The 19,940-nt window shown below is 37.1% G+C and overlaps 2 protein-coding genes across 3 annotated transcripts; both read right to left on the bottom strand.

The window, feature by feature from the left end:
• Positions 1-113: 113 nt before the first annotated feature.
• LOC119980596 (nuclear pore complex protein NUP1-like) lies at positions 114-8,729 on the bottom strand. Of its 2 annotated transcripts, XM_038823363.1 has the most exons (10): positions 8,328-8,729; positions 7,314-7,360; positions 6,375-6,490; positions 5,288-5,474; positions 4,859-5,161; positions 4,682-4,759; positions 3,892-4,599; positions 2,987-3,492; positions 1,534-2,372; positions 114-1,437 (listed from the first exon to the last, which is right to left on the bottom strand). In XM_038823363.1, exons 1-10 carry the CDS (start codon positions 8,629-8,631, stop codon positions 545-547), a joined length of 3,981 nt encoding a protein of 1,326 aa, XP_038679291.1. In that variant the 5' UTR covers positions 8,632-8,729; the 3' UTR covers positions 114-544. The 2 variants fall into 2 exon arrangements, with proteins under 2 accessions (XP_038679291.1, XP_038679290.1); XM_038823362.1 differs by having other exon boundaries at positions 114-2,372.
• A 708-nt stretch (positions 8,730-9,437) lies between these two features.
• On the bottom strand, positions 9,438-14,705 carry LOC119980895 (calcium-dependent protein kinase 1-like). Its single transcript, XM_038823729.1, has 7 exons — positions 13,139-14,705; positions 12,498-12,641; positions 12,253-12,405; positions 11,366-11,481; positions 10,999-11,166; positions 9,872-10,096; positions 9,438-9,738 (listed from the first exon to the last, which is right to left on the bottom strand). Exons 1-7 carry the CDS (start codon positions 13,932-13,934, stop codon positions 9,616-9,618), a joined length of 1,725 nt encoding a protein of 574 aa, XP_038679657.1. The 5' UTR covers positions 13,935-14,705; the 3' UTR covers positions 9,438-9,615.
• Positions 14,706-19,940: the final 5,235 nt, after the last annotated feature.

The following is a 19,940-nucleotide window of genomic DNA, read 5'->3' as shown; positions in this document are numbered from 1 at the left end:
GTTTATGCACTCTTTAGCTTCCCTGAATTCAATGGCTTATATGCAATCAACTTGAAAAGAGAGTTTACTTCTCACAACCAGCCTTTCCCCGAGGAAGGATCGATTATTGACAATTCTAGTATAACAGGAGGAAAAGACCTGTGAAATATTAACAGACATTTTCTTAAATTCATAACAAATTCTATGTTTACATGACAATGAATACACAAAGACCCAACAGCACCTGCTCGATTTTAAAACCCTATGAATTACTACTAGTACAGTACAACCATTCTTAGATTTTCTAAGACGACATACAAAACTGCGACAACTTATGCCTTCAGTTACGGTCATTAAAATTTCCAAGCAAGAAATTTTGCAGAAAGAGCAATGACAACTCGTGAATTTCCAGCGGTTGAAGTAGCAAATCAGCCTTCACCACCGCGGAAGGTCTCGGGTTAACCAGCAGAGCCCTTGCTGTCGATGCCCTTGCACTAAATTTAACTGTCCATCAGTTGCAAACTACTAGGGTCCCCGGCAAGTAATACAAGCAATGATAATGCTTCTACTTCTTTCGATTCTTGCTCCGGGAAACTTTAACAGTTCTTCTATTAGACTTGTCGCCACCCGCGCCCAATGAGAAGCTCCCTCCAGCATTAAAATCAAGACTACCAGAGGCCTGAAATGGGGAATTGTTCTGAGGTGCAGCCAGATTTTGTTGCGAACCAAATTGAAATGGGTTTGCCCCTGCTGGAGCTGCAGAACCAAACATGAAGGGCGACGAAGAAGGTGTAACAGTTTGTTGACCAAATATTGGAACTGCTGTTGAAGTTGCTTGAACTGTGTCCTCAGCCATGCTATCCTCCATGGTCATCTGATCATTGTTTACAACAGGAGATGAACCAAATGCAAAGCCAGTATTACTGTTGCCAAACACAGGCTGCGAAGGAGGGGCTGGCACAGATGCTGCTCCAGCTGAAGTAAACGGGAAAATTGAACCTGATGAGGAACCAGCAGATGTTCCAAAGCCCATAGATGCACTGGTAGTTGAGGAACCTCCAAAGGCAAACCCAGTTGAGGATGCTGAAGCAGTACTAAATGTCGTGCCAAAATTAGAAGATTTGGGGACTTGCCAGTTGGAGCCAAACAAGCTCGAAGCAGTGCTACTGCTGGTGCTCAAAGAATTAGTCCCTGATAACATAGTTGGAGGATTCATTCCGAAACTAGCACCAGAGCTAAATGGATTGGCTCCAGAAGACGAACCAAATAAAGAAGCTCCAGAAGAAAAGTTTGAATTCCCAGATAACTGAATTGATGGAGATGATGCAGAGGAACTAAACTGACTGGGCATACTCTGAGTTGAAGTCATAATACCAGTCCCACCAGCAGAGGCCATTGCACCATCAATAGTAGATGGAGTAGAACCTCCAGACTGGTTAGTAGAAGCGAAAGAAGAGGCTGCAGCACCAAAACCATGGAAATTATTTGCTGAATTTTCAATTGCAGAAACACCACCGGAGAAATTACTGCTTGTGTTAATACTAGGAGACATACCACCAAAAATATTGCTTGTCGTAGCAGGAGATGAAAAGCCAAAAATGGTGCTTCCTGTGCTTGACATTGCAGGAGATGAGAGACCAAAAATGCCACTTCCTGTGCTTGAGATGGCCAAGGATGAACCGCCAAAAGTTGTGCCTGCTGTGCTTGTAATTGCTGCAGATGAACTGCCAAAAATGCTGCTTCCAGAGCTTGTTATAGCTGCAGATGAACCACCAAAAATATTACCACCTGAACTCGTCATTACCGCAGATGAACCACCAAAAATGCCATTTCCTGTGCTGCTTGTTGTTGCAGATGTACCAACAGAAGCACCAGCTGAACTGCCGAAGTTGGTGCCTTTGGTCTTGGCATCCACCAATTCTAAACCAGCTGTTGATGATACCACTGAAACCGAGGTTGATGATGCTACTGTAGAAGACCCGAATTTAAATATTGATGAAGAGATAGAGGGAGAGGCTGTGGCTGAGGTGAAAAGGCTGCCAGCAGTGGCAGCAGTAGTAGTTTCAGCAGCACTTGCCCACCCACCAAAGGATGGTGTAAAGCTGGGAGATAAGGATTGACTGGCAACATTATCTGAGACTGAAGACTGAATGTGGGATGTGAAGGAAGGAGTAAACGTAACAGATCCATTGTTAAGGCCTCCACCATTGGCAGGGTTGCTAACAGAGACAATGCCTGCGGTGGATGATGAGGTTGATGCGGCTGATGGAAGTGAAGTTTCTCGTGCTCTGAATGATACTCCACGCTTCGAAGTACTGCTGTCGTCATCAGCTTTCTCCAAATCAGACACTTTTGGCCAAGAATCAGATACTCCAGCAGCAACAAAAGCAAAACTGCATAGGAAAAGAGGGAGACAGAAATCCATCGGACCAAACCCAAGACAATACTTATTCTGTAACAAGTTCCAGATGGAAATAATGCTAAAAAGATGTATTTAAAAAAATAGAAGATAAATAAAAAAGAAAGCAATATCACACAAGCAAAAGTCCATTACAAGTGCAGATGCTTATCAAACGATGAAATTGAAAACAATTTTAGCTAATAAGATAAATTACTATCAGACATATGCACACCAGTAGACAGAACAGAACATATCAATGCACACCAGGAAACAGAACAAAGCATTGAACTGTATGATGGTTATTCTGGAATAATTAAAAAGCCAAAAGAGATGTCATAGTAGACAACTAGACATCATCATCATAGCCTTTACCCTCCAAAACTATTTTGAGATAATGTCCATGAATCCATATGAGAAATTAGAAAGAATCTATCTATTGCCAAAGAATAAATATAAGGGAACAATAAATGATAAGTTCCAAACAGAATGCTACCATTAAACAACAAGCAGACATAAATGGAATGCAATACCAAACTGGCCCATATGAAGGAATGCGATAAAATTAGAAGTAAAATTGATATATACACACTAAACACTTGTACTGACCTGCTAGAGCTTTCCGATCTTGCATCTGGAGAGACATTAAACGTCAGGCCTGCCGATCCACTCACAACTGATGGAAAAGCAGAGCCATTCATAAATAGGGAAGATGAGGCATTTGGTTCCTTTACTGAAGGAACTTTATCTCCAATATCATGTAAGGAATCAACGCACTTTGATTCTTTAAGCAAAGCAGTTTCAACAGATGCTACAGTGGACTGTGGGGACCCCAAAGCTGCCTGTCCAGTCATGTTGCTCAAAGGCGCAGCTGGGAAGGCTGGCATTTCAGCAACTACAGTCCCATTAGAAAATCCTTTCTCAGTGTTCTCATTTGATACAGAAGCCGTAAAGGGCTTCCCCCCAGAATCAATTGGAGGCTTCTCCGTAGTTAGGGCCTCAGCTCTAATAGTCCTGCTTTCAGCAACGGAAATAATTGACTTCTCTCTCCCATGAGCAGTTGCAGATGATCCAGCTCCATTAGGATGGTCATCCTCATCCAGATCCAGATAATCCTACGAAGGGAACAATAGAAATATAGAATTAACAAAATCAACAGAAATATAAGGAAAAAAGGGCAACAGAAAATCCTCAACCCTCAAACGCCTGCACCAGAGAAGTAAGCTTCACTTTTAAAAACTTTAATCGACTGATTAAACAACTAACAACAATAAATATCTACAGAGCCACGGGAGCCAGACAACTTGCCTAGTCATCAGAAATTCTCTCTACATAGCAAGGAAGAAAAAATTTACCATAAAGAAAAATTCAATATGACAAGATAAATCAATAAATTCATGTTGCCATTAACTCAGAGGTTCATTTACATTTAAAGAAAAGGCATAAGAAAGAAATAATAGAGCAAGCAAGGAACTACCAGTGCAATGACATGATTATCTCAAACACATACATACCTCATGTGCACTCATCCGGAAAGCCTGTTTCTTTTGTGGTTGGGGATGGACAACTCTGTTCAGTGCAGAAACCGCACTTTTAACACTAGGAACATTACCCTTGATTAACCCCTTAGTACCGTTTCCATTCATTATAGCATCGAACTTATCAGAAGGAGCAATAACATTTGATGGGCCATTTTCTTCAACCTTGCCCTTTTGACGAATACACTCTCCAGCACCGGGTAAAGAGGTGTCATGTAAACCAACCAGCTTCTTACCATCAACGTTCTCCAAAAACTTTGATGAATCTACATTCTCCAGGCTTCGAAGAGCAGGACCACGTAGCATGGACGGTGACAACTTAGTAGGTGACTTATCCCTCGAAGTTACCAAAACATCAAGTTGTTCAAGTATTTTTGAAGCCATCTCACTGGACTTAGAGGGAATAGTGGTGAAACTACTATCGGGAACTCTATTATCCTCACTTCCTGATAACTTCTTTTTGAAGCTCTGGTTTGTTTTGTCAGCAGGAAGCAGGTTCTGTACCAGAGATGACGATTGAGCAGCTTGAGAACCAACATTTGTCTCACGGATTGAAAGAGTACTTCCAGCAGCTGGCATGCCCAAATTTTTTGAGGACAGAAGGCTTGGTTTCTGGCGAATTCTCCGTATAGGACCTATGGAACCTATATCATAGTCCAAGACTGAACTCCTTCTCTTTAAAGCCTGCCAAAAAAAAAATTCAATGATGCTATCTTTAAGCCCACTACTAAACACGGAAGGGTACAAAAATATCCAACAGTTATACCCTTTGTTTAGATCCAGAAGCCATACTTTGATCACGTGCCCCCTGGGAGGAGGATGATGCTACACTAAACCCAACATCCTGGATATTTAGCATATCAATAAAATGACTAAATAAAAAAAAAATCAGAAACTACAATCAAACACCGGGAAGAACAAAAAATCTTCTCAGAGTCTAAACCTTGAATGCAGCAGTTGAGTGGACTCTAGAATATGGTGTCCGAGCCATATTATATATTGCAGACCTGCCTCGAGATCTTGGCGTCACAAAACCATTTTCATGAACACCAGCGTGGGTAGAAGACCTACTCACAAGCGAAGTTATGGGGGCTTTGGTAGGCAATGTTCGATTAAGTGATGCGGAAGAATCATCCCTCAATCGTTCATTTTGCCAACTAAGCATTGATGGGGATGCTTTAGAAGGCTTCCGGTCCATGTAAGCTTTTGCAACCTCTGCAGGTGAAGCAATATCTTCATCAAGGACCTGAAAACAATTTAACAGTTAAGGTGTAATGTGAGCCAAAGTGACTTGTGAATAAGTATATTTCCAATAACATCAAAAATCCCTTGCACATAGTCCTGAAGTAAAAGTACTGATGGGTCTTCATACACTAGAATTGACCACAGGAGTTCCAATGAGATTGCTCTCAATTCTATTTCCATTCGCTGGAGTACTTGGGAATTCCACCTTCTTTCCATGAGGTACATCCAAATTTGAAGGGCCAACTTCAGACCTTTTCTCGTTTTCCCCAACAGTCCTTGAACGAAGTAGGCCAGTCAATCGATCAATTTCAGATCTGTGAAAATAATAATCATTTATTACAATTTGCACTGCGACATAGTCAAGCCAAAAAAAAGTAGCACCATCCAGAACCAGAAAAGGCAAAAAGAGACAAATACTACTAAATGTAAGCCAGCAACGTAAGATACAACTTTTCCGCGAAAGAGACATGTTAGAACATGAATATGTAGGAGCAAATCTAAGCAATAAAAGTAACATTTCTTGAATGCACGTATAACCAGATTCTACGGAAATTGCCAGCCAAAAGGAAACAGCCAGTTCCTTGTCTTAAGAAACAAGAATGAAACGATAATCAAACAAAAGGTCGCACAAAGACAGGGCTCCCATCACTGTGCAATTTAGAGAGCATAGAAGTACACAGCCTTATCCTCGCACAGCAAAGAAGGCTTCTCTTTTAATACAAATGTGACCCAATGTTATAATGAAGTAACCTTAGCGTTATGCCAAGGCTCAGCCTTAATATTTCTTTTCTGATTGTTCAATGGGGGGGGGGGGCACGATGAAGACACGCTTCACCTTTTTCGAATGAAGGAAATTATATTAGAGGCACACCAAGAAGGTGAAACCAAAGCAGGAGAATTACAAACCACCTAAACTCCCTAAGCTACCCCCCGGGATAAAATTATAACAATAATCATTTTGAATCAATGTAAATCAATTAAAAAATTTCATGATGCACTGTCAAGGAGGTAAGATGCATGCAATCTTATCCATGCATTTCAGAGACAATGCAACTTGGTAGAGCTGCCAAGATCACCCTAAATCATGTAGACAATGCAACATTCATTTCAAACATGCTAGCAGTTCCTAATACAAAAATAAGAAGTGGCGGGGAGCAGGAAATTGCATTAATTTTTAAGAAAGTTTAATCAAATGAAGTAATTAGAAAACTTGCCTTGTAAAAGTCCTTTGCTTCAGAATTTGCTCAAGTTCAATAACTCCATCTTTTTCTAAACTGTTACTTGGATAGTCACATCCATTGATGTCTCCATCTGGCGCATTCGAATGATCCTTACATGCAAATTTACAAACAAGACAAGCATATCAACCAAATTGGCCCATGATACAAATGAAACATAGCAATAAAGCCATATATTATTGAAAAAACACAATAACTAGAATTTTCTGAGAAGAAACCAAATGAAAAAAGATTCACAAAACCAATGACTAGAACAACACAATTAAATGGCACAAACATAAAAAAAAAAAAAAACTACTTACACCGTGATGTGGTAATCGGGCTTATCCCATTATCACACAATACAGAACTAGAAGCACACATATAAATGTACCCATAAGGAAATAATATTTTCAAACTAATTTGAAATGAGAATCAACTGGAAAATCCTACCCCTACAACCAACCTCCCCTCAACAAATGCTCTAGGACCGTCGAGCGAATATGCAAGCCACTTTCCCCACCCTTAGTTCCAGTACTATAATTAAAAAAGTAAAAAACTTTATTTCTGGAGGTTTCTCAATGGGTTGGATATCCATTTGACAAGATTCTTTTATGGCAGGTTATTGAACCATGAACTAGAAACTTTGTTAACTTCCCAGTTCACGACTTTGACTTTAAACAATGATAACAGTAATAAGTTTCAGGCAAAGTTAACAGCAAGAACTTCATGCCATATTGCGTCTAGCTACCATGCATGTCAATAAAATAGATTTTTGAACAAAATAATGAACCGATAAGATGGTTCATGGTTGATTGATGTGCTATTGAATATGTATTTATTCTTCATCTGAGTCACAAAAATATAAAATTAACTGGAGGTGATATTCCATTGTTTCTCGAAACAGTAGTGTTCCAAATAGGCATTAAAACTTACACTAAAAATAGTCCCATGATCTCTGTCCCTTGTTTCCTGGTTAGCCTCTGATCAAGAAAATAAACATGTGTCTTCCGATTAACAATTGTAACAAAAGTAATCAGCACAAAGAAAGAGTTAAACAACTAATGAATTGTACTCACATACGATAACATACATTGTTGACAAACAAAAAGCCAGAAACAACAATTTTTATTTTTGTATCATACTGCTCAAACTACAATAAGAAAGCCCAGTACTGATTCATATTGGAAACTGATTTTCAGTTCATAATTACATTCTATGTGAGTAACTCAAAATGGTCTGCAAAAGATAACAGCACATAAGGCAATTAAGACATATTCACATCTTCACAGCAAAAATTTGCACCACAAATATCTGCACGAGGTAAAGAATGTATGAATCTGCTTTACCATGCTGCACTGCTCTAACTTCTTTGCATTTGAATCTTAGAATTTACATATAACTAGTACGAATTCATTAACTTAAAACTAAATTAAAGAATATATAGTCGCAATAAATTGTTAGGCATTTAGATATTTAAAACAAAATCGGAAGAAGAGCAATAATCAAAATCCCAATTAGGCCTCATATTCAAATCTTATCAGTCATAACACTAGCTCCCACATCAAACATTATAAACTCAAATTGATCTTTTAAGATAGAGAAGCTGCTTCCACAACAAAATAAGCAAAATGCCTTCTATTCAAAAAATAAGCAAAATCCCTGAATCTAGTCACAATCCTAAACCATTTCCGACTGAATGTTCCAAGAAACACACAGAAAGTCAGAAATCCAACAACACAAACTTCTCAAAAACGATAATTCTGCCCAAATGAATAAGAAGATAAACGATACCCAACTGTATAGCACAAAATAATAAATTATTCACCAAATTCTACGAGTACAAGCTCAATAACAATGAACCAAATGCTTTCCAAATCAAAGAATTCAGCTTTCCATTAAACAATGAAAATGTCCACGGGGAAACAACAAAAAAACGAGAACCCTAACCTGGCTCCATAGGCAACGGGTCTGGGGCAGGAGGTTGAGGGAGGCGCTTGCGGAAGACAGAGCCGAAGAGGCGGTGAGCGCTGGAGGCAATAAGTCTCTGCGCAGGATCAACCAACCTGGACAGCCAGCCATGGTTGCTTCCACCAACGTTGCTATTGCTAGAACTAGGGTTCCTAATAGCGGTCGGCGGGCGATCATACGGCGTCCCATTGTGCCTCCTAAAAGGCCGTTTTGGAAACTTCCCATAACCCCCTCCTCCTCCTTCATAAGATTCCCGCTTGTTCTCTTCCGGTGCCGTCGCCATGGCTGAGAAGAAAAGGAAAGCTCACGGCTATGAAGTATACGAAGAGAGAGCGAAAAGACGGTCGCGGTGCGCGTTAGGGTTTTTATTCAAAAGAGAGAAATTAAAAATATTAAAATAATTCGCAGTCTAATATGGTGCGAGGTGGAGATCTAAATTCGTCATTTCCGGGTCTGCCTTCCCTATTTTTACCTGGTTCTGTTTACTTGAACGAGAGTAACACTAAACTGCACGAAGCTGATATAAAACAATTGTAACAGGCAAACGAAGGCGGTCGAAGTCAACAAGGATTTCGTTGTCGAGGAAAATGAACGCTCTCGATTTGACTGTGATAATTCGCTTTGTTTGTTATTTTTAGTGGATATAAAAATTAAAAGAAATTAAATAGATTTTACCACATGATGAGGATGTCCAATGAGATTTTTTTTATTTATTTAATTTACATGTATATTAATATTTTATTTACATATAAAACCACAATAATTAAATTCAATTTTAGGAGACCAATAAGAGATGGCTACGTTGACAATTAATTCAATTTCTATGAAATTTTTTAGCATCACTAGTTTTATGACAAATCCGGTTTGATCCAATTTCCATTTTATAGAAACTAAAATTCCATGACCACATAACCTTCCAGTCCAACAACTATGATGGCAGATATTGCCAAAACAAAAATGAAATCAAGAATCTAATGATGGCAGATAGAGCAGATGGATGTTGGTCCAATAATGCCAGAAATTTGGGCACCAAGAAGGTGTGGGGGGGAGGGGGGGGGGGGAAGGTGGGGTGGGGGGGGAAGCAGGGGGTATAAGCTGTTCTTTCAAATTCTGGATATGAAATGAAGCAGATCACACTGCAAAAATCCACTAAAAATGGAAAATGACTCTCCTGAGCTGATAATTGGACTCTGTAAGTCTATACTATACAATATTAGTCCTCAAAAACTCGAAGAAATAAACACAAGCCTCACCGCAACAAACATTACTAAAGTTTCAGTTGATCTCTAAACCCTATGCTGAAACTATTTTCCAAGCCCTTTACAGCAGCCACTGGAGTGATTCCTTTCTGCATCATTGCCACAAACTCGTTGTAATCTATGCGTCCGTCCTGCAAAAAGATCGAATATGAGTGATGACTATAATCCCTTATATTGTTCAATGGACCAGAAACGGAGCTCAGGTTCCATGCTCAATGGAGTCAAGATGTGGGGTTAATGTTGAGATGCAAGTAGGTAACTTACATTGTCCTGATCAACTTCTCGGATCATTTCTTCTAGGCGAACATCTTGTAAGCCAAACTCCTCACAAGCTTGTTGAAGTTCATCGAAAGTAATGTAGCCACTACCATCCTTGTCAAAGTAGGAGAAAGCTGCAAAGAGGTGATCCTCTCTTTCAATCTTGTTTAGATGCAAGGTAGCTGCTATAAACTCCGCGTAATCAATGGTTCCGCTGTTGTCTATATCAGCCTGCAGTTGAAGCAAATTTGTGTATTAAAAGAAAAATAAATATGCATACTTCCTATACGGCAGGCATAAAGACCTTAGTTAGTTCCCTCCCGTCTCTCTCTCGCATTCTTTCTACCTCAATTCAGTGGACTCTCTCAATGAGAATAAGGAAAACCAGACAAAAAGATTTGAAGGATTATAACACAGAGCATGAAATAAGCTACCAGATTGAAGAAATGCAGAAGATAGAAATGAATAAAAATTGGATATGAATGATGTAGGATATATATTAAGAAATATTGATCTCAAATTCTTATACAAGTTTGGATATGGTGACAAAATAAGGGCGTAGAAATTCAAAGCTAAATATTCTTTTTTGATTAGATATTACCAGAAACAAGAGTGCCATATTCAAGTCATGAGAGTATCCGGTGAGCATTCTCGGATATTATCACAAAGGGTAAATTTTCGCTTCCAGATAGCCCTAGAAACTTAACTTTCATTTGTAAGCACATTCACAATCGTGCACAAAGTATAACATACACAGTACTCACTAGCATATATATATGATTATATGTGTGTGTGAACACTTGGCTACAACCTAGCTGGTTATTCTCCAGACTTAGTGCGTAAAAAATCTCGTCCGAGCCTAGGAGTTCGATCCTAAGCTAGCATAGCTATTTCTAAGTGGTTTGCGGCTTTGCGCTAGGCCTTGACCAAACTAACATGTTGAGTGGGTTTGCGCATGCCTAGCCCGGCCTTAGTTTAGACTTAGTGGACTATCCAAAGGGCACGTTTGCTGAGTTATTCTCGGTTATCATGAAAAAAAAGTGTGTGCGTGTGTGTGTGTAGGAGTTGTCCCAACATTCCACTCTCAAAACCCGGGTCAAAATACGGGGTTCCCAATGTCTTTGGATACTTACTGCTTGCATCAGATCATAAATTTCAGCCTCCTTCAGGTTAGCTCCAACTCTCTTTAAGCCAGCCTTAAGCTCTTCAAAAGTGATTTGACCACTGTTGTCGGTGTCGATCATATTAAACATTTCTTTTAGGCCAGCTATCTCTTCTTCAGAAAGGCTCTCTGCAATTACCTGCAGAGGATAAAGGCTTAAAAGATAAAGAGGGGTACCTTATTGAATAAGAAAAATAAAAACAAAAGGGTTATAACTCATAAATGAGAATACTTTTAGGCTTTTAGCATCAACCCAGATGCGTCCTCCGAGGAACAATTCTACAAAAAAAAAAATAACATGCTTTTTGAGGGATAATGTCTCGTGCTCCAGGACTTACCACAAGGGCCATTTTTTTGAGCTTGTTCATAGCAGAAAATTGCTTCAACCGACTTAGAACAGCAGAATCAAGAGGCTTATCAGGAGCCACACCATCCTCATGCACCCAAGGATGACCTGAGAGCAATTTAAGAGCCACACACTATTTTTACTATTTTCTTCCAAATTTAAAGCCATAATTTAATGATGAACACAAGAAAACAAGAACTCCTTAATTGGTACTATATTATGGCTTGTGTTCATAAGAGCGACAGAAGAATCAGCTCATCCAGATCTTCCCATCAGTTTGAGAAATAAAATATTTTCGCACTTGCATAATTTCCATATATGCTCTGTCATTTCAAAGATCTAAATATTCCATTTAACCCAACCCAAGCAAATCTCAACATTCCTGTCATCGGACCAAAAACAAACTACCATTAAAGATGGAGTTGCAGACTTACAGCTATATTAACTCCCTGTTTAGAAAAAGAATGTAGTAAGGTAAAATCGTTCCCTTTTATGTGCAGTAAGTGGCAACTAAAAAGAAAGATGGTTTAAGAATGAAAATAATTGACTTAAGGCAAAAGTAAATCTAACTGAAGATAAAATCAAGACAATAATCAGAAATCATTAAAAAACACTCATTGTTATTCCTCCACACGACCCTATATTTCTAAACCATCACCCCCATTCACCTTCCTTCTTTCTTTTTTAAATGCTAACAAGTACCAACTATTCCTTATTTCGCTAATATTTTCCGAATTAATAATGTGAAAATGCTGCACAGTTGCCGGTTTAGCATCATGACTGTCTGATTATGTAAAGAAATTATAGTTAACCCTTCAGCAGCAATCCAACAATCAGCACGCATCAAATGTAAAATATATGACAATTAAAGGCACTAACATAAAACTTCATGTGCAGTCATCCGCCTTCTTGGGTCACGAACAAGCATTTTCCTCACTAAATCTTTGGCACTTTCTGATATACTAGGCCAAGGGTCGGACGAAAAGTCAAGGTCGCCATGCAGGACCTGCTCAAAGATCCCTTGCTCGGTTTCTACAAACAAGACAGGGTTGGAAAGTTATCACAAGCTATTATATTAGAAGACAAATGAAGTTATAAGAGAACCATCAATGCAGTGTACTAACCAGCCCAAAATGGAGGAACTCCGCTTAGGATAATGTAAAGGATCACCCCAGCACTCCAAACATCCGCTTCTGGGCCATAACGCTTTCGTAGTACTTCTGGAGCAACATAGTATGGGCTCCCCACAACATCAGTGAATTTCTCGCCTGTAAGAAGAAACCATTACTACTGTTTAGACACTGGGATCGTATCGATGGGTTCCAGCGCCATAGATTTCAAAAATAAGCAGAGCCAAAGGTTATTTGTCACCAAATATCAAAACATAAACGATAATTACTATGATATGAGCCAGAGGTTATCCTTAACTAGCCATATCATAAAACAACAACACACTGCCCCGATGATCTATGACTACTACTTATTCACAGTATACGGACAAAGTACTCCTCGACCATATTCTAGACAGATTAATCCAAGTCAAAAACTGAAACAAATGAGGCAGGTTGCAGAAAGGAGACTACAGTCACAAATAATACCAGCAAAGTTGATAAACAACAGAGAAAAGAAATTGGATGATAGCGATCATCATCTGACTAATCACATACTCGATGATCAAAATCAGTTATCTAAGCCTTGTAGCAGGTATTAATTACAAATGTATTTTGTCTAATCAGAATCAAATTCCCAGAGCGTGGGTACAAACCTGGTTTGAAGAAAACTGACAATCCAAAGTCAATTGTTTTGAGAAGGGAATCCTCTTCTTTACTGACTAAGAGAAAATTCTCTGGCTTAAGATCTCGATGCATAACTCCCAGAGAATGGCAAGCTTCCACAACTCCAACTATAGTTCTAATTAACTCAGCTGCCTTCCTTTCTGTATAATGCCCACGCTGAATAATCCTATCAAAGAGCTCACCACCTGCACACAATTCCATAACGACATGAACCGCCATAGCATCTTCATAAGCTCCTTTAATAGATATCACATTGGGGTGCCCTGCCAAATGGTGCATGATCTGAATTTCCCTTCTCACATCTTCAACATCCTCCTCTGTTAGCAACTTCCTCTTCGCAATTGATTTGCAGGCATACTGTTTCCCCGTCCCCTTTTCCACACATAAGAATGTTGTCCCAAACTGGCCCTGTCCTAGTTTCCTCCCCAAACCATAAAACTCCTTGAAATTTCCAGTTTTTCGTTGTAACACATCAGTCCTAAGCCCAGCACTAGACACCCTTTTCATGTGAGGCCCTTTCTTCTCTTTGGCAGGTTGTTCTGGTTTAGGTTCCGGTTTTGGCATTGTCACTAGCTCTGGGGGTTTGTTTTGGACAGGCAGAGGCGATTCGGGTTCTCTAGGTGTTGCAGGTGAGGCCTCGTTAGTGGTTTCTCCATTACCATGAGAAACTGAGCCATCAGGTGATCTGGTACGCCACATTGCGGCAGAAACAGATTGAAAAAAACCATTTTTGGTGATGGTTGGACCTACACAAGTATTACCCATCTAGTTCTACACTCAATATCTTCCACAAACTGCGACCACGTCGAAGTTCAAGATCTAAATTTAATAAACTGGCCAACAAAACAAAGAAAAATAGGTTTGTTTTTCAAGAACTTAACAGCATGGTCAGCTCTGTACCTATATTTTTAACTTCAAACTCGAAGAAAACATCAAAATTAGACCTTCTACAAAGCACAGCTACCAAATGAAGCACCCAATAGAAAAAAGTTTCTTGATCAGCAGAAAAAGGAAATCATCGAAATCACCGGCTTAATTGCAGGAATAAGCAGAAAGTAAGACGTATTAAAGGAAGAAAAAAATCAACTGATAAAGCAGCCAAAAAAAAGTCAACTTAATCTTGGATTGATAATATAATCTAGAATCAGTAAAAGAGATGCAAAAACAAACGAAAGAAACCCAGAAGTTATTGGATCTCTGAACCAGTCAGTACAAAAAGAAAATCAGTATATCGGCTACATAAAGAGAACTCGCAGCAAAAAGAAAAAATCAAAGCTGATAAAAATCGAATGATTCAACAAGAAAGTTGAATAAAATGAAAAGTACCCAGATGAGAAAAATCAAGGAAGAAGAAGAGGATAAGAAGAAGAGGTGAGATCTTGAAAGAAAACAAAAAAGTATAAGGTTTTAGTTTACCAATCTGCAGGCCTCCCCCAGTTGAATAGAAAAATAAACAAAACCAAATAAGAAAGTGGATGGTTTGTAGGAGTCTCCGTGTGTATTTATATCTGTATATGTATGTGTATGGATGTCCAAGGCATAGCATATTAGCATTGATTATATCTACTTGGAAATACAGACTTGAAAGGTTTTTTTTCTCCTTTCTTTTGTATTTATTCAGACAGACTTCTCTGTCTTCCCAAGGTGTTTGATCAAATGACTGAAAAAACGCGTTTGTTTGATCTGATAGATATTCCTCATTACCCGGCCACTGCGGGAGGAAAATGAATGGTGGGATTCATTTTCATTCGTATCGTGTAGGTCCCGCTTAAACAAATCAATCAATCCCCACCATTGAAAGTCACCCAATCACAAGTGTGGGGTTGAAATTGTGGGTCATCTCGTCTGAAATTATGGATATTCATATATATACAAAAAAGGGGTTTATTTCCAACTTCTTATCCCTCTTCACATGAGATCCATTTAGTGGTATCTACACGTTATGATTAGAAAAATATTAATTGGATCTATGAAATCAAATGCAAAAAATATAAGGATGCACTACATGTTCATATAAAAAGATTCATAATGATCGGTAATTAGATGACATTCCACCTATGCAAATTCACATGGCAAATTCAAAAATCAAAAATTAAATCCCTAAATCCACCCTTATCTCTCTTGGGATTTCAATTCTCTCTCCCCTCTCTCTCTTTCTCCTCTCTCTCACGCACATTATTTCTCCCTCTCTCAATACCAAGAAACCCACACAAGCTTTTACTTCTCCTCTGATATATCGCCCCACCAGAAAGAACGAAGAACTTGGTCAATCTCATTTACTTATCAAAAAAAAGTTTAAGGTTGTAGGGGTTTAGGGTTTTAATTGTTTTATTGCTTTGTATTTTTAGCCTTTAGAAGTTAGAGTTTACGATTTTAGGATTTAGAATTTAGAATTGCGTTTGGAATTTAAGAATGTGTTTAAGTTTTTTTGGTCTCCGCTATCCTGGATTGACTTTAAGAGTTTAGGTTAGTGCTAATTTAAAGGCATTGAGTCTAGTTAACACTATTGCTAAACTATGTCTCATTGTCACGGTGTATGGTATCAAAGGAAGTTAATATATTTTGAATATATTTCCATGAATTGAAATTGTTATATTTAATTTGTTTATTGCTAAAGCTACACCTATCAATTTTTAATACAACAAAGAAAATAAGAAATACATTTGTTAAAATAATAAATAAAAAATTTAGAAGTTCGTACGAAGTAGACTAAAGAATAAATAAAAACAAAAATAGAATAATTATTGGCATTGTTTGGTGTATGTTTAAACATCTCTTCTAACACAATTAACACTACTTTTTATTTTTTATTTTATTTTTTATCTTTGTTTTCAATTGGCTAGAATCCCCTTACTTGAACGAAACTATATTTTATGGAATCACATCCACTATTTGATGATACATTTTGTACCTTAATGAAAAACGGATCCTTGGTAACGATTACCAGATAGATCTTGGCAGAGCAACTATAAATACATATTGTCTTATTTACATCGCATAACAAAGAAAACCTGATTAAAATAGTGGAAATAAAATTATTTTATTGAATAAATCAATGAAAAAAACATGTTGGACTACTAAATTACTGGACTACATGTCATTTTCGTGTCCGTTAAGTTGATGGTAAGTGTTCCCATTTTCCTTTTCAAACATTGCATAATGTATGGTTAACTGACACCCTCAATTACAAATGTGTTGCTCAATTTTATGTGGTAGTTTTAGGGTATTGCTATTTAAACCCACCCTACTACGTTTACCCTATGCCTATAAAAAATTAAAAAAAAAACCAAGAAAGGCTGCTTTTCTTTCTCTCTATTGACAAAACAAAGCAAATCTTCCATTTCCTTTTTTTTTGCATGAAAATCATCAATTGTATCATTACATTATCATCTTTCATGTCTCTATATTTTATTTTATTTTTGTGTTTTTTATACTTCCTTTTGTAAAGGAAACACCACAGAGTTAATTAATTTGTGCAAATTAATTAATGCAAAGAGGAACTTTGTTGATTGTAATATTAATTGTGCCCTAACTATTTTCTTTTCAGTAAAACATACTGTACAAGGAAGGGAATTTGTATGATATCCCCCTCTATAAATGAAGAAATTGTTTATTCTCATTTGGTTCTTCACTTTTTTTCATTACTTACTTCAAATAATATTAATTTAATTTAATTAATTAACTAATGAACATAATAGTTAAGGGTGTTTTGGATTTAAAGGTTAAAATCAAGGGTGTTTCGATAATGTAACCTCAATATTGTCTCAAAATTATTTAAAATGAGACAATTTAGAAAAGACAATAATATGGTCCCAAAATTGCTTGGGAATATGCACCCAAAAAAAATTGTTTATTTCACCACTATAATATATTGTCTCAAAATTGTACTTAGACAACATATTGTCTTTCAAATTGTGTGCCAAACTGGCACTTAGGGCCAGTTTGGTAAGACATTTTACCCAACATTTCTATTACTTTGTAGTATAAATGTTTGTTGTTTGCCAAACGACCATTTTCGGGCAGCAAAACCGAGAGACTTTTGAGATCATTTTAGATTCTTTTGAAAATGCTACCTTTTGGAACAATTTTAATAGCATTTTTGAAATTATGTCATTATTGTTCTCAAACTTTTAATGTTATACCCACAATATCCTTAAAAATTTCTCCTTTTTTGACAAGTTTGTCAACCCGGGCCCACAGTCAAGATCATCCGGTGCAGCTTACCAGCACTCCCGCTGCTGCTCTCTTAAGGATTTTTTTTAAAAATAAAAATCAAGATTTTTTTATTACTTTTTGATAAAAATCAAGATTTTTCTATTTCTTTTTATTCGTTTTCTTGTACAATAATGACAGAGATGGCGTGACATGTGTAGTTATTTTAATTATTTATATTTATATTAATCATTTATGTTTATTTTATAAATTTTTGTTATTTATTTTACTATTTATTTGTATTTGTTTCAACTAAAATATATAATACATTTGCACGTAATTGTCCAATATTTCTGCTACCATCATTTCTATTAACATATTTGTTATTTTCAATATGCTTTACCAAACTCGCACTTAATATTATTGTTACAACATATCTTTTAAAAAAATTCCAAGAAATTCACATTGAAAAGTTTAGTGTGTTTATGACTATGAATGATACATGACAAAATGATGCATTTCTCTGACGTGTGACCCACCACTCACGAATAATAGTAATTGTGCCATCCTCTTACACGTGTCCGAAACTCATCATGTAAGGTTTTGATTGCAGGTGCAAATCTCAATGTAGTTTGAGTTTTCAAATCAACGAGAAAAGCCTCATCTTTCAATCACGACCGTTTGTTAGTCTTACCTTGCGTATCCAAGCGTCTCGTTTCATCTGTAAAAATAAAAAGTAGTTAACGTTGACTGCAATAATTAATGCATTGAAACGACAGCACTTTTTATACTGGGTGTTGGGGTCATTGGACAGTACGGGCAGAGAGATTGGAAAGAATAGGTTGGGTTTATATAGCAAATAGGGTGGGTGTTTTTAGCAAAACCCTAGTTTTATGACAGAAAACACGTAGTTATCAAATGTTAAGAATACAAACTCGGTGACAATCAAACGTAGGCATACAAGATACTGAAAGACAGGTTCGCTCTTGACCTCATCATAGCCACTCCATAAGAGTTTGAAAAGGTCCACGGTGTCTCAAACTACGAACAACTGATATGATATGAAAATTGGATTTGTTCAGCTTTTAATTTAAAACTCCTGGACTTACATTTTTCTTAATTTCTGGAATTTGAAACAAAAAAGCTATATATCCCAACAAATATACATTCCAACAATATACCAGTCTATGTGACATCCTAACTGTACATGCCAGCATGGCATTAATTAAATTTTTTAAATTATTTCCCCACATGTCCTTGCTTTCTTTTCCTATTCTTCCTCTATCATTTCTCTCTCTTCCCTATCTCTTCTCCCTCCTCCTCGCACGCCTCACCTCACGGTCAACTGTGTATGGGAAAAAAAAGAAGACGACAACGTTGATTGAAGTTGTGAGCGGTGGTGAGCTGCAAAACAAAAGGTGGATATTGGGTTTGGTTGGACGAAGGTAGCTGTGGGAGAGAAGGCTAAAGTACAATTAGAAAGCTGTAGCAAGAGTACAACCTATTATTGCTTTTTTTTTATTACATTATTTTTTATAGTTAAAGATTGTTATTATATGTAATTATTGTTTGAGTAATTCAAAAATAATGTAATTATAGTATGTGTAATTCAAAAACAATTTAATTATAGTCTGAGAGTGAAAAGTAGTTTAATTACATATTTTTTAATTTTCTAAATTATTACTAAAACAATGTAGTTACACAAAAACAATGTAATAGCAATAAAACAATGTAATAAAAATCCGTGTAACTAAAAATTAATGTAATTACAATATGATAATGAAATAGTGTAATTGCATTGTTTTTTGAAAATAATGCAATTAATAACGACCCGATAAAATATATCGACAATGAATATTGTTGGAAAGAGTTTTACATGTTGATTTCGAATATGTAATTTTTTTCGAAATCTAACATGTATTTTGAAAAATAAAACGTTTTGAATTTTCATTTAAAAAAGAAAAGGTAAAAACATGTGATGTCATGAGATGATGTCAACGGCAGTAGTAAAAGAAATTAAATAAAGAAAAGAAATTAAATCAAGAAAGAAGGGTAATTTTATCCCTAAAAAATAACAGAGTATCTACTTTTCATGTCACATGATGATGTGTCTTTGCCACATAGACTGGGATACCTTTGGGATACATTTTGCTGGGATATATATCACTACCGAATTTGAAATCTTCAATAATGAGACCTCTTTTATGTATGACTCTGAGTTACTAAAAAATGGGCTCAGCCCATAAGTCAGAAGTTTTGAATCAATGTTGTTTTTCATGATGGGCAACAAACTGGGCTTAGGTTTGTCATATGAATTGAAATGTTTTTTAAGATAAAAGGGCTCGGCCTTGCTTGGCCTCGCCTGACCCGGCCCCTTAGGGATCAGGGCCTCCATTATAAGGGCCAAGCCTAGGTAAATTCGACACGGCAAATAATTTTTATCATGTTCAATATTTTGTTTTTGGTAACGATTAAGGTCACTTTGGATTATGTCCTACATGGTAAACTCCCGTACGTTAGTCTTCCGTCCCACATGCACCAAACAATCATCGAGCCTTCGACCCATGAGGGTGACTTCAAAGAAATTTAATGAACGTGAGAGTTGAACCTAAAACCTCT

Source organism: Tripterygium wilfordii, chromosome 16, assembly GCF_013401445.1.
Source record: "Tripterygium wilfordii isolate XIE 37 chromosome 16, ASM1340144v1, whole genome shotgun sequence".
Taxonomy (NCBI): domain Eukaryota; kingdom Viridiplantae; phylum Streptophyta; class Magnoliopsida; order Celastrales; family Celastraceae; genus Tripterygium; species Tripterygium wilfordii.
This window is presented reverse-complemented; position numbering and strand designations above follow the sequence as displayed.